We start from the raw sequence: 15,008 nt of genomic DNA, 5'->3' as shown, positions 1-15,008 counted from the left end.
ATAAATACATATTAACATAAATACATATATAAATAACATATTTTCCAGTCTGATTTTCATTTTTGTTTATTTTACCAAAGGGAGCTATATAGTCATTAGATAATTACATCAAGAAATGTAGCATACACCGTACGCCTACCATACAGCGACCTATAAACTTGCCTCAAATCTGTGGTTCAGCTGCAGTAAATCCATGCCTGGTCCGCAATCAAGTCCATGAACTAAGCGTGGATTTTATGTGACCAATCCGCGGATTTTATGCAATGTCCTAAAATGTTTAGTTGCGCAGATTAGTCAAGCGTGTGTTCAGTGACTGCCGGTCAATATTTTGTAGCCAAGATAATGGAGGGAACAACATAGAGTGAATAATTTTTTCAAAACATGTATTGAAAACTTTACAACAATAAGTGAACACATGTCGAGTCAAATCTTTCTGTTCAGTGCAGTTGTTCAAAACAAAATCAGTTAGCCAGTCTAACCTGTTTTAGCCAATCATATCTTTTGAAAACAACATCAGTTAGCTAGTCTAACTGTTTTAGCCAATCATATCTTTTGAAAACAAAATCAGTTAGCCAGTCTAACCTGTTTTAACCAATCATATCTTTTGAAAACAACATCAGTTAGCCAGTCTAACTGTTTTAGCCAATCATATCTTTTGAAAACAAAATCAGTTAGCCAGTCTAACCAGTTTTAGCCAATCATATCTTTTGAAAACAACATCAGTTAGCCAGTCTAACTGTTTTAGCCAATCATATCTTTTGAAAACAAAATCAGTTAGCCAGTACAACTGTTTTAGCCAATCATATCTTTTGAAAACAAAATCAGTTAGCCAGTCTAACTGTTTTAGCCAATCATATCTTTTATTACTCACTGAAGCTCGTGTTAACACATTTAAAACTAGAAATACAGGAGAGCAGGGCTGACCCGGATGAAGAAATCCTGCCAAAATTTCCCATGTGGTCTCTCGGCATTTATCTTGAATAAGTTTCCTAATCGTACAACATTTCAAGTTTTTATACTCTTTCTTGTCAAGTCACATGAATGAAGGATGAGCAGCATTTAGCCATCTTTTCCCACTCCTCTGTAGATGCACAAGCAACTACTTGTCCCAAGAAAAGAGTTCACATTAAAAAATTAAGGCTGTATGGTTGTACAGTGACAAGATAAAAACCCTGCAATTCCATTACGATTTTGGGTCAATAAATCACGAACAATGCCAATGCCTTTTTTTTTTTAAATTTATTTGTGTGGCAGCATCTCGGCAGCATCCTCCAAAACATAGTCATTTCATGTTGTTGATGCGCTCGCAAGTGTGAAGGTGGGCAAATGGCAGATTTACTTGAAAAATCTTGCATGCCAAAAACCAGTTCATCAAAGGATTGAGATTTTAGGTGCGAGGTACGTATCCGCATAAATGGACAAGTCGTGGACAGGTGGCAGTTCCAGTACGACTTGACTGTGATTGATGTGTCCACAATCTGTGGTCAATGTCTTGAATCCGTTACCTCTGGGGGAAGTTAAGTGTTGGGCATACTTTACTTGGCATACCAAAAACACCATTCAGTTCCTTAAGGCGAATTTTTGTGTATCATATTTTAAAATATAGTATGACATGCACACAGTGTTGTAAGCCTGTTTTTTTTTCCCACTAGGTAGCCTTTGCAGCACTGGACTGTACAACCCAAGTTACTGTCTGTACCCAACATGAGGTTACAGGTTACCCAACATTCAAATATTTCAACTACGGCAAAAATCCCAAAAATTATATGGGCGGGAGAGAGGTAAGGTTCATATTTGCAGTGATGTAACTAGATTGTTGTTTTTCTGTGCTCCTATCGTTGAAAGATCTGACACACTGATAGTTTACTGGAGCACAAGACTGCTGGTTTCCGTAGCAAGCTGACCCTCTACAGCTAGACATGGTTGACAGTGCCAGTTTGTGTCATAGATGTAATCTGCTAAGGATAAAACATGTTGCTGTTACGGTTAAAATGTTAGGATTAATAATTGGTTGGCTTTACCATTTAACTCTTGGGAGTTGTCTCCCTTTGGTTATAATTGTCTTGGATAGTTAGGATTGTTTCATGATATATATTTACAGATTAGATGCCCACCTTCTGACCTGATCTCCATGATACAATCAGATCCAGTTCATATTCAGGATAGTAGACAGACAAAAAAATTGACCGCTGTAGATATCAGTGACAATGGAATTCAGAGAATAACTCTACGTTAAAACATTATCACATGCAGTATGAGCTGGTATTTGATTTGTGTTCGCAGGAGAATGACTTTGTGAACTTCATGAAGGACCCACTTAGCACAGGAACCCTACCGTCTTCAACCCCCGCCCCACCCTCACGTACCCCAGGGGAGGACTGGACAGATATTGATGGGTCAGAAAATGTCAATATCCTTACGGGCAAAAACTTTGACTCCTTCATCAAAGAGCATAAGTCTGTGCTGATCATGTTCTATGCGCCTTGTGAGTCTACTTTACACTGTAGTATTCCCCATTTGTCACATCTTTGCATGTAGGTTGCCAGAATATGACTGAAGTGCTGACAATGTTCTGTTAAAACCCAATCATTATCTGTTCAAATTTATGTGTACAAGACAGGAGTTTCTCATCTAGATTATAATCTTTCTCAAGACATGACGAAAAACCACAGATTCTGGCAGCATTCTACCGTAAACTGCAGTTTTAACTTTAACTGATGAATCCCAGAAAAAAACCCACCTATATGCATATCTGTAACTGCTCACCTAATTCAGGCCACCAGGTGTATCAGTTGAGGCCATTTTGTAGGTTTGTTAATTGAGGCCATTTTGTTGGTCTTTAAGGGGCACTCTGCTGAAAATGGCCCAGGTTACCAGACCAGTGTCAAACCAGTCCCTTGACCATTGAGATCACATGTCAATCCCTTGTCCAATGAGGTCACATGTCAGACCAGTGACCAATGAGGTCACATGTCAGTCCCTTGACCAGTGAGGTCACATGATTTGGTGTTAATGATTGTCTCAGTACTGATTTTAAATGTTATTTAAAATCAATCCCACCTGTGTACATGTATAGTACGTGTGTTTGATGTTGTGAACTTTGCTCTGTTAACCAGGGTGTGGACATTGTAAGGCTATGAAGCCAGATTATGGGAGAGCTGCTACAAGTCTGAAGTCAGAAGGGGTGAGTTCTTATGTGTCTGAAGTCGAGTTGCCATGGTGCCATGGTCATGTCCACCAGTGAGATTCATGATGAACTAGTGGAATGAAAATATTACACATGAACTAAGTCTGTGCTGTAAATCGTGTATCATATTCAAGCTTTAAACTCTGACATAAATCAAACTCCCTTTGTGGAGTCTGTCCCTGTAGAATATATGGTGATGTATGACTTTGGGAACGTGTGAAGGCCAGTATGACCATGAATGATGTTAGAAACTCACAGGAACTGCCATAGTAGGCTGACAGTAGATAGCTGTGCTGACCTGTATTCTGTGTGGTGCTTACAGGTTTCTGGTTCTCTAGCTGCTGTTGATGCCACACTGGACGATGCACTGGCTGCTAAGTACAGTATTAGGAGTTACCCAACAAGTAAGAGAAAGGGTTTTCCATATTTAAAGTGAGCAGATTGGTGAAAAACTGCAGTGGTTTGACAATTGAAAACATCTACATTATTTTTCATTTTTTATCAGTTCTGATCAAATCGCAAATGTCTCATTGAAAAAGGTCTTTTAAAATTTTATTTTAATTTCATTCGGTATTTAAATTTGAAGCTAAACAGTGCAAGTTAAAAAAAAAACTTTTGAGAATATTCCAGGCTGTTGTCGACCTAAATTGTTTAACAGTGATTTTTGTTTCTTTTTTTCATGATGTTGTGGTTAACAGTAAAATATTTCAAGTAAGTATGTAAATATTCTGTCTAAGTTATTGTACAATAAAATATCTCTTAACTGAGAGTTCTCCCAGAGTACAGTACAACAACAACAACAAAGCGTATATCTTGTTTCTAACCCTGTTTAACATGGCTGTTGTCGAGGTATAGGGACACATATACATGTTCTAAAGAGTATATCAAGAAGTCAGGAGCAGTTGATAGCTGGAAAGGAGCTTCTGAAACATCTGCATTGTGGGCCCACGCAGATTGCAATATGTATGTTTGGGCAGTTAGGTTTGTTCCGTGATGGAAGTGTAAAGTTTCCAGGTTTCTGTCTGTGAAGTTTTGTAACTCCAGTTTTCTCTGATGTTAACTTTAACCAACTACATGTAACTGAATCATTCTTTGGTAACGTTTAAAACAACAATAAGTTAAGGAAGTGAAGTAAATGAAAAGGGCTGAGTGACTGAGGGAGTTAACATGTCAACGCGGCGCATTAACCCAGGAGCCTCCCACCAATTCGGTCACTGTGAGTTCAAGTACAGCTCATGCTGGCTTCCTCCCTGGCGATGCGTGGGATTGTCTGCCAGCAACCTGTGGATGGTTGTGGTTTTCCCTGGGCTCTTCCTGCTTTTCTCCCACCATAATGCTGGCCACCATCATAGAAGTCAAATATTCTTGAGTACGGTGTTAAACACCAATCATATAAATAAATAAATAAATCGAACAAGTGAAATATCGTTGATTGTGGTGTTTAAATTTGGTCAGATCTCATGTAGATGTTTTCATTAGCCCATGTATGTTAAAACCATACATGTACTTATACATGTAATCAGTAGGCTATTTATTATGTTGTGTTTTTGTATAAAGGTAATGGCCACTAATAAAAGTCATCAGTATTAGTCTTGGCATTTTTGAGTGGGAAAGATCCTGGTATTTCTCAATATCCAATTTTGTTTTCATTCTGACAGGGATGGAGCTTTTGCATTTGATTACACTGGAGGGAGAAAAGACACCGATCTGATTTCATTTATGAAAAGGTGATTCTTATCAAATTCTGAAGAATTGATACAAGCTTATCACAGGTGCTGGAGTCTTTCAGCAACAGTTGTTTAAAACCACTTCATTGATGTGGAACAATGTTAATCATGATTACATGTACCATATATAGATCCTTTTGTCCTATATCTGCAGACTTTACCTACAAAATTAATGTTTACACCCATGTAACAAATGACACAAGTCTGTACTTAAATTAATTTATGCACTTTGAAATGAACTTTATTAAAACATGGTTATGCATATTGGATTGTGTGTTGGACAAATTAGGCAGAAAAAGGTGTTATCTTCACTTCATTGTATTTTTCACTTATATATTTTACTACCAGTATCCATTTCGATATTGCTGGTAGAAGTACATCACACAATGACTCAAACTTTTTGGATGAAATTAAAAAAGAGGAGATGAGAGAGAATCTAAATGTAGAAGTACATGTACATACAAAGGTGGTACATTTACGTATACTTGTAGAATTATAGCGCTTAAGATGGGACACTCAGAAAATACTTCTTAAACCTAATGTCAAAGTATTTTTCGAAAGTTAGATTCAGTTTTATCTTTGTTGGAAAAAGTTTGAGTTAACTGTGTGATACTTTGATCTTTAACTTTTTGGACTTGACACTAGATTTTCCACAGTGTAACATTTGATTCGTCGATTTATTTCCAGCCCTAAGGCTCCACCTCCACCCCCACCCCCTGAGCCAGAATGGAGTGAGGAGAAAAGTGATGTCAGTTTCCTGACCAAGGATAATTTTGCTCAATTTATCAAAGACCACAAGTCTGTTTTGATCATGTTTTATGCACCATGTAAGTGTACAAGTATTTTGGGGGATTTTTTTAAGCACTATGTAAATGTACAAGTATTTTGGGGATGTTTATGCACCAAGTAAATACGTACAAGTATTTAAAGGATGTTGATGCACCATGTAAGTGTACAAGTATTTGGGAATGTGCTACATGTATGCACCACATATAAAGGGTGCAAGTATTTTAGGGATGTTATCTGCACCACATATAAAGTGTACGAGTATTGAAGGGATGTTTATGCACCATGTATAAAGTGTACAAGTATTTTAGGGATGTTTTCTGCACCACATATAAAGTGTACGAGTATTGAAATGATGTTTATGCACCATGTATAAAGTGTACAAGTATTTTAGGGATGTTATCTGCACCACATATAAAGTGTACGAGTATTGAAATGATGTTTATGCACCATGTATAAAGTGTACAAGTATTTTGGGGATGCGTTTTTGTGCCATGTAAGTGTACAAGTATTTTGGGGATGTTTATGCCCCATGTATCATGTGTACAAGCATTTTGGGGATGCTGTATGTACCATTTAAGTGTACAGATGTTTTAGGTCATATTTTATACAACCATATGCAGCTGTGTGCAAGTCTACTAGTCTGTTTTGGTCATGTTTTAATACAGCTATGTCCGCTGTGTTTCAACTCTGTTCCGCTATATGTGTTACACCTCTATTCCGCTATCTGTGTAGCACCTCTGGCCCGCTATCTATGTATCACCTCTGGCCCACTATCTGTGTATCGCCTGTGATCTACTATCTGTGTATTACCTCTGGTCCACTATCTGTGTATCACTTCTTGTCCACTGTCTATTTATCATCAATCCGGGGTCGAGTCACACCTAAGACTTTAAAAGAAGAAGCTGTAACTTCCTCGCTTGAGGATCAGCATGAAGGGGATAGTGCAACGACTGGTTGACCCGTATCAGTATGATGGCTCAGGCGGGGGCGGCTTACATGCCTTCCGTAAGTCGTCTCAGTGAAGCAGCACTAGATAAAAAGAGTGGTGGAAATCCATCCTGTGAAAAGGAGGCACATTACATACACCATAACGATTCCTTCGTCATTATATGACTGAAAAATTGTTGAGTACGACCTTAAACCCCAAGCACTTACTCACTCTGTGTATCACCTCTGGCCCACAATCTGTGTATCATCTTGCCCATCTTCTGTGTATCACCTTTGTGTCACTATCAGTGTATCAACTCTGGCCTGACATGTGTAACACCTCCACTATCTCTTTATCACCTCTGGCTCACTATTTGTGTATCCTCTTCTGTTCCACTATCTGTGTATCACCTCTGTTCCACTATCTGTGTATCACCTCTGGACCACTGTGTATCACCTCTGGTCCACTATCTGTGTATCACCTCTGGACCACTATCTGTATATTACCTGTGGACCACTATCTGTATATTACCTGTGGCCCACTGTGTATCACCTCTGGACCACTATCTGTATATTACCTGTGGCCCACTATCTGTGTATCACCTCTGGACCACTATCTGTATATTACCTGTGGCCCACTATCTGTGTATCACCTCTGGTCCACTGTCTGTGTATTACCTATGGCTTACCTATCACCTCTGGTCCGCTATCTGTGTATCACCTCTTGTCCACTATCTGAGCATCACCTTTGTTCCACAATGTGTGTATCACCTCTGGTTCGCCTATCTGTGTATCACCTCTGGCTCGCTATATGTGTATCACCTCTGGCTCGCTATCTGTGTATCACCTCTGGCTCATTGTCTGTGTAACACCTCTGGCTCATTGTCTGTCTACCGACTGTTGCAGGGTGTGGTCACTGTAAGAGAATGAAGCCTGCGTTCACCTCGGCTGCTGCTGTCATGGTGAAAGAGGTTCCAGGAGGGAAGCTGGCAGCAGTGGATGCCACTAAGAACCAGGACTTGGCCAAACAGTATGGGGTTAAAGGTTACCCTACCCTCAAGTATTTTAAGTAAGTAACGATCCACTTTATTTTCTGATTATCAGCTGACTTTGCAGAAAAATGCATTCTTTGCGTAAGAGGTGAACCCTGGACTAGTTCATACATTTTTAATAGTTCTTGCTTCTTTTGATTGGGTTGTGAATAGGCATGTATGTAGAGCATAGTGAAAGACCATCATAAAGAGGGTTGCATTTACACAGTTTTCCTCAATAAGTACGGAAGGAAGGCACTTTAATATGTGGTGAGACCCAGATAATGCTGCTATATTCAACTGAAGGTGTAATTGGCAGTCAAAGACTGGGATGGAATAAGCACGCAATATTTTGTTTATCCCTTAAACAACTATAATTGTACATGTATATAACTGAAGACATTCATTTTAGGGTTGACATTTTAGTATTATCTATTGAGCTTTAACTTTTTATGGACAGCCTCAAAATACCAAGTAAAATAATGTAGAGGAAAAATGTCTCCAAGAAGGAAAAGCTGCTTGTTTCAGAAATGAAGAGAATCAATTGAAGTGTCAGTCTGAATTAAAAAAATTATCACGTTTCAGAAATGGAAAGGATAAGTTGATGTGTGAGTTTAAATTTGAAGGATGACGTACTTGTTTCAGAAATGGAGAGCATCAGTTGAAGTTTCAGTTGAAGTTTAAATTTGAAGGATGACATGCTTGTTTCAAAAAATGGAGAAAATCAGTTGAAATGTCAGTTCAAATATGAAGGATGAGATGCTTGTTTCAGAAATGGAGAGGATCAGTTGAAGTTTCAGTTGAAGTTTAAATTTGAAGGATGACATGCTTGTTTCAGAAATGGAGAGGATCAGTTTAAGTACACAGGAGGAAGATCAGAAGAGGATTTGGTGGCCTTTATGAAAGAGTAGGTGTAAATTAAAGTTAATATCTGCCTTTTGGTGGAATAAGGTTCCAGATATTCCTCAGACATGTCTTTTGGTCCCCTTTTATTTTATTAACAAAATTAACACTGTACCCTTGGGTTCTTGCTTGTAGTTATGCTTTGTCAGGTCATTTGATGAACATGTTCTCGTTATTGATGCCAGCATGAGGCCAGTGACTTTCCCCTGTAAGTGAACTGTTGTACTAGTGAAACGTTCTTGAGTACAGCATTAAATGACAGTCAGATAAACTATTAATTAGTTTTGAAGAAAAGATCTGCAAAAACTGCCCAGTCATTCTTTGAAAGCAGGTAATGTTAAATTCGAGTTGACTAAACATTTGTACATATCTCTTTCAGTCCCAAGCCCCCAGCGCCCCCGCCCCCAGCAGAACCTGCCTGGAGCACAGTGCCCAGTGCGGTGAAGCATCTTACTGAGGCCAACTTTACAGACACCCTCGCAAACAAAGACGGCGCCCTTGTGATGTTTTATGCCCCCTGGTGCGGCCATTGCAAGAAAGCCAAACCCGAGTTTCAAGCAGCAGCTGATGCATGGAAGGATAAAAAAAACATTATATACGCTGCAGTGGACTGCACATCAAATAGAGGTAAAATAGTTGTCATCATTGCATCATAGATGAAATACTTGTGCTCTTATGAAGATAAAGTAACAATTTGGAAAATCTTTGCTGTTTATATGACTTTCATTCCTAAGATAATAGACAAGTGTTGTCTTTATGAATTGCTGTGAATAATTTGCTTTTCATACAACATGTCTTAAAACTTGGTTAGATAATTGTACATTTATGTTCCATCTATCTGTTGCAGATATCTGTAATAAACATGGAGTCAAAGGTTATCCAGCTCTGAAGTATTATGTAAAAGGAGAGTTTAAATCTGAGTACAGCGGCGGTCGCTCAGAGTACAGTTTTACCACCTTCGTCACTGAGAAAGCTGGTGACAAAAAGGCAGGGAAGAAAGAGGAGTTGTAGCTGTCTGCTCAAAGGGTGGTCAAGTTTTAAAAAATTCTTGTAGATACAATTTAATTAAAAAATTAGAAAACTTTGTAATTTGTTCTTGTTATATATCAGATGTGTTCAGATGAATATCCGTAGTCCTTACAGGTAGCTCTGAAGTTTTCATATAAATATCTGTAATCCTTACAGGTAGTGTTTAGATAAATATCTGTAATCCTTACAGGTAGTGTTCAGATAAATATCTGTAATCCTTACAGGTAGTGTTCAGATAAATATCTGTAATCCTTACAGGCAGTGTTCAGATAAATATCTGTAATCCTTACAGGTAGTGTTCAGATAAATATCTGTAATCCTTACTGGTAGTGTTCAGATAAATATCTGTAGTCCTTACAGGTAGTTCTGAAGTGTTCAGATGAATATCCGTAGTCCTTACAGGTAGTTCTGAAGTTTTCATATAAATATCTGTGATCCTTACAGGTAGTGTTCAGATAAATATCTGTAATCCTTACAGGTAGTGTTCAGATAAATATCTGTAATCCTTACAGGTAGTGTTCAGATAAATATCTATAAGCCGTACAGGTAGTTCTGAAGTGTTTGGATGAATATCTATAGGTCGTACAAGTAGTTCTAAAGTATTTAGATAAATATCTGTAGTCCTTACAGGTAGTTCTGAAGTGTTTGGATGAATATCTATAGGTCGTACAGGTAGTTCTGCAGTGTTCAGATGAATATCTGTAGTTCTTACTAGTAATTCTGAAGTGTTTGGATGAATACCTATAGCCCTGACAAGTAGCTCTGTTAGTCATTACAGGTAGTTCTGAAGTGTTTAGATGAATCTATGTAGTCCTGAAGTGTTCAGAAGACACTCTGTTGTTCTGAGATGTGCAGATGAGTCTCTGTAGTTCTGAAGTGCTCCAGTGAGGCTATGTAGTCCTGAAGTGTTCAAATGAGCCTGTGTATTTCTGAAGTGTTCAGATGAGACCATGTAGTTTTGAAGTGTTCAGATGAGTCTCTGTAGTTTTGTAGTGTTCATGTGAGTCTCTCTAGTTCTGAAGTGTTAAGATGAGGATGTGTATTTCTGAAGTGTTCAGATGAGTTTGTAGTTCTGAAGTGTTCAGATGAGTCAGTAGTTCTGAAGTGTTCAGATGAGTCTGTAGTTCTGAAGTGTTCAGATGAGTCTCTGTAGTCCTGGAGTGTTCAGATGATCCTATGTAGTGATGAAGTGTTCAGATGAGGATGTGTAGTTCTGAGGTGTTGAGATCATGTGTAGTTCTGGAGTTGAGATCATCGTGTGTATATGTAGTCCTGGAGTATTCAGATGAGTCAGTGTGGTCCTGGAGTGTTATGATGAGCCTGTGTAGTTCCGAAGTCTTCAGATGAGTCAGCATAGTCCTGGAGTGCTGATATCATGCGTAGTTCTGGAGTTGAGATCATTCTGTGTATATGTAGTCCTGGAGTGTTCAGATGAGTCAGTGTAGTCCTGGAGTGTTCAGAGGAGTCAGTGTAGTCCTGGAGTGTTCAGAGGAGTCAGCGTAGTCCTGGAGTGTTGAAATCATGTGTAGTTCTGGAGTTGAGATCATCCTGTGTATATGTAGTCCTGGAGTGTTCAGATGAGTCTCTGTAGTTCTGGAGTGTTCAGATGAGCCTGTAGTTTTGGAGTGTTCAGATGAGCCTGTAGTTCTGGAGTGTTCAGATGAGCCTGTAGTTCTGGAGTGTTCCAATGAGGCTCTGTAGCTGTGTAGTGTACAGATGAACATGTGTAGTTCTGAAGTGGGCAGATGAGCCTGTTCAATTCTGAGGTGTATCACACATATCTATTTCTAGTCTTCACATAAATGTACTAGTATGTACTTCAGAAGTGTTAAAATGCACATTCGCTGTGTTTTGACGAATATGTGGCATTGAAATGTTCAGACAAATCTCTGCAGGTCAGATGAGCATATGAGGTTCTGATGTAGTGATACATTATTAAAAGTCACCCATTCAGTTGAAATAATGCCGATTATTTCCTCCATTGCGAGCCTGATGCCACACCTGATCCTGAATGAGGTTCTGTTGGATGGCAAGTAGAAAAGTTCTCTCAACACCAGTGACGGTCCCTGGCTCACAGGCTGCAGCAACTTAAAAAGAAAGCTAGATGTATTTTTTGATGCCAGGTTAGATGTGGTGATTTCTCCAGCTTTCCAGTCTGCACCATAACCTGACTGCTGTCATATGGGTGAAATATTGAGGCAGTCTGGTGTAAATACATGTATGTCAAAATATTCCCGAGGGGCAGCTGGAGGAAAGACAGGCTGGCTTGAAACGTAAAGTACAGTTTGTAGCTGGCAGTATTATAAAGTCATCTGAGAAGTTTCCCCACAGACACTTGACCGATGAGATCCTGTGGTTTTATTCTTAGTCTTGCTTGCTGGGCTGGACATCGGCCAGGCTCTCAGCAGGTCGAGATGGTTTCTTGACAACGGTTACGCGATCATTTGAATTACGCCAACAGTCTGAAAGATCTAGTTAACAGAATACCTGAAATACACCAAAATGTATGTGATCAGAAATTTGATGTTCAAGCATTACCTGGTTCTTGTAAAGAACTGGGCAGCCGTATCTCGCAAATCTAGATATGTCGTCTTCCTGATACAGTATCCCATTGCTTTGTAGGTGAACAATGCCAACGCCTTTAGCTCCTTCTGTTTGAGTCAGGATGGAACTTTGCTGGAAGTCACCAAATACCTTTAATAACAACCTGTTTGGTTGATATTTAGGACAGGCGTGAGAAATTCTGACATATGTGAATATAGTCTGGTTCATAAGGGTGAGGGCAGAAATTGGTGCCTTTGTCAGACCCAGCTGTACCACAGGAGAATCCTCGGCTTCTTTAAGAGAAGTGATTGGTTCGACTCGCTCACGTTCTAAATATTCCGAAAGTCCGAATGGTCAGTTTTCAAGTGATTACTCATCAGTGTATAATGCTACCTGTTTTTCTGCAAGGCTTAACAAGATGTATGTAGAATATATTCCACATCAGGGCTTGGAAACTACGGTTAGAGTATTCGGTAAGGGGGAAAAAAGGGTTGCTGTTGTGTGAAAGACTTTGGCTGACGATTCCCTCTCGGAGATTCAAGGGAGCTTTAGGCGTATTGTCGCTATGGTGGTCTTCCATGAACCGTGCACTTGTTTTGAATTAAAAATCTCAAAAAAAAAAAAACAAACAAATTTTAGGATTGAGTAACCCCTTCAATAATCATCGAGGGACTGGCATTTATTCCCCAGGCAATGAAGTACCGGGAGATTTTCTTCTCACAAAAGGTGGCCCTAGTGTGATTAGGACTTGCACGTCACAAGTCTTCCGTTGCGCGACACGAAACATGTTGTGTTTTGCGGTTTCATCTGTGATGTTGCGCTTTTGAACTGCGATGGAATGTCCAGCGTCATTGAAATCACAAATCAGTTGTTTGTGACGTAAAAGATGTTGCGTGCTTCGGTTTGGCATATTTTGTGCATGGTCCACTGTCTGTGACGTCGATCTGTTGATGCAGAAGTAGAATGTGATGTAAACAATCTCACGGCGTGATGTAATATGGCCCGTCAACATTCTGTCCATATCCCATTACGCCATAGCTATTATGATGTATGAAGTCATGGAATCATTATGACGTCATAAATATGCGACCCCAAATAGCAAATCTAAAGTCTAATACATCAAAGGATTCGTATAGTATCAGCCAAAGGTCATTTTTGTTCATGAAACCGGTGTTATGGATGACATGGACGTGAGTAAGTTGTAGCAACATTGTGCCGTGTGTAAAAAATATAGCAGCGAAAGAGCTAAAGAAAAAGTTGAACAGCTTGCATCAAGGACGTCGCGATTTGGAATTCGGATCTTTCAGGTTGTGAGGTTACGTCGCCGTGAGTAGGCTACAGTAATAAAACCTCTGGCTGATCCAGGGTCAATTATTCATATAGGCCTATGTTTAGATCCAGAGTAACATCTTCTTGTAGGCCAGTGTTTAGTTTAAACGTACACACGTCAGGGAAGAAACAAGAGAAGATTCCGATACAAATCTAGCTAAGAATAAATTAGATGGCGCATATATAGGCCAATCCAAATCAGCCGGCAAACTGCCTTACAGGTCTGTGTCTGGACAAAAAACGCCTACCTGGCCATTGCCAGGAAATACCTTTTATGTTTTACGTCATAACGAAAAACAGGTATTGCCCTCCCGGATTGTGGGAGACATCCAATGAAGACAATGGTCTGGACAAAGAGGATTATACAAGAAAGACCTATCCGCATATCTCATAGTCACCTGGAAATGCAGTCGATGACAAAACTGGAAGTTATCATCACGATCGTGTTAGAAACACCCAAAGAACACTTAGCAAACACAAGAGAAATGGGGATAATCCACTTAACCTTGCTGAAATTCTGTCAGGAATGAAAGAAATTCTGCCAGGAAATTGAGTGAACACTGTTCCTATTCCCACACTTGACCAGAATATATAAATAGGTCTTCTGACACTTACGTTCATAACTGTTTTAACATGGCATCAGAAATAACAGAGGTACCGTTTATTCCAACTGCATGGGGTGGGCGAAAGCTTTCCCATGCCGGCTACTTGTATTGTGTAAACCATGATCATTTACCTGAAGAATGGTGGCGATGTACAAAAAATGGGTGTTCTTCTGGCTTGACTACTGAGAATGACATATTAGTTCATGTTATCAATACCCACAACCATCCTCCCAGCCATACCGATACTGCTGTTCAGCATGTTATGGCAAAAAATACACAAAGGAGCCCCGAGGTGAATTACCACCATGCCGTCTATTCATACTGAAAAGATATCTGTGCTAAGATCAGATGAGACCGAAGTAGCCAAAGTGTTCCCTACATTCACTAGTGTGAAATCAGCCATATACCAACAGCGAAATAGAATTCTTCCATCTATTCCCAAAACCCTTGATAAAGTGGACCTTCATGGAACCTGGACAGAAACAAAAGCCGGGAATCCTTTCTTCTGGTGAATGATGGTACAGATGACCAGATAGTTCTGTTGGGTACAGCCAGCAATCTTCAGCATCTATGCTCAGCAGATAAGATATTCTGGGATGGGACTTTTGTTTATACCAAAGCCCTTTAAGCAAATCTGTACCATTCGTGCATTTGTCAACACAGATGTTCTCGCTTGTTTTCGGAGTGCTTCTCATTAAGACCCAGGACACGTATAGGAGGATGTTCCAGCTTCTGAAAGATGCAAATATCCAGCACGTTCTGTTTTCAAGGGCTGTTTTTTTTTCCATTATACTCAGTGTACCTGGAGACAAGTGGAACATTTAGGTTTGGCCAGTCTGTACCAGACTTTGAGCAGCACTGATTTGTGAGACGAGCGACAGTTTTACCACTATTGCCCAGAGACCTAGTTCGAGATGTTTACCTTCAAGCTCTGACA

At 39.6% G+C, this 15,008-nt stretch overlaps 1 protein-coding gene across 1 annotated transcript in view; it reads left to right on the top strand.

Annotated features, from left to right (window-relative positions):
- LOC135479575 (protein disulfide-isomerase A5-like) overlaps nt 1-9,616 on the top strand; it is a 32,660-nt gene extending 23,044 nt beyond the window's left edge. Inside the window, exons 18-28 of the mRNA XM_064759465.1 lie at nt 1,653-1,781; nt 2,284-2,485; nt 3,117-3,184; nt 3,510-3,591; nt 3,886-3,898; nt 4,846-4,914; nt 5,602-5,741; nt 7,537-7,699; nt 8,500-8,568; nt 8,944-9,191; nt 9,412-9,616. Coding sequence (XP_064615535.1) covers nt 1,653-1,781; nt 2,284-2,485; nt 3,117-3,184; nt 3,510-3,591; nt 3,886-3,898; nt 4,846-4,914; nt 5,602-5,741; nt 7,537-7,699; nt 8,500-8,568; nt 8,944-9,191; nt 9,412-9,575 — 1,347 coding nt within the window. The 3' untranslated portion in view covers nt 9,576-9,616. The remainder of the gene's footprint in view (nt 1-1,652; nt 1,782-2,283; nt 2,486-3,116; nt 3,185-3,509; nt 3,592-3,885; nt 3,899-4,845; nt 4,915-5,601; nt 5,742-7,536; nt 7,700-8,499; nt 8,569-8,943; nt 9,192-9,411) is intronic.
- The last annotated feature ends 5,392 nt before the right edge of the window (nt 9,617-15,008 follow it).

This window comes from Liolophura sinensis, chromosome 1, assembly GCF_032854445.1.
Source record: "Liolophura sinensis isolate JHLJ2023 chromosome 1, CUHK_Ljap_v2, whole genome shotgun sequence".
Classification (NCBI taxonomy): domain Eukaryota; kingdom Metazoa; phylum Mollusca; class Polyplacophora; order Chitonida; family Chitonidae; genus Liolophura; species Liolophura sinensis.
This window is presented reverse-complemented; position numbering and strand designations above follow the sequence as displayed.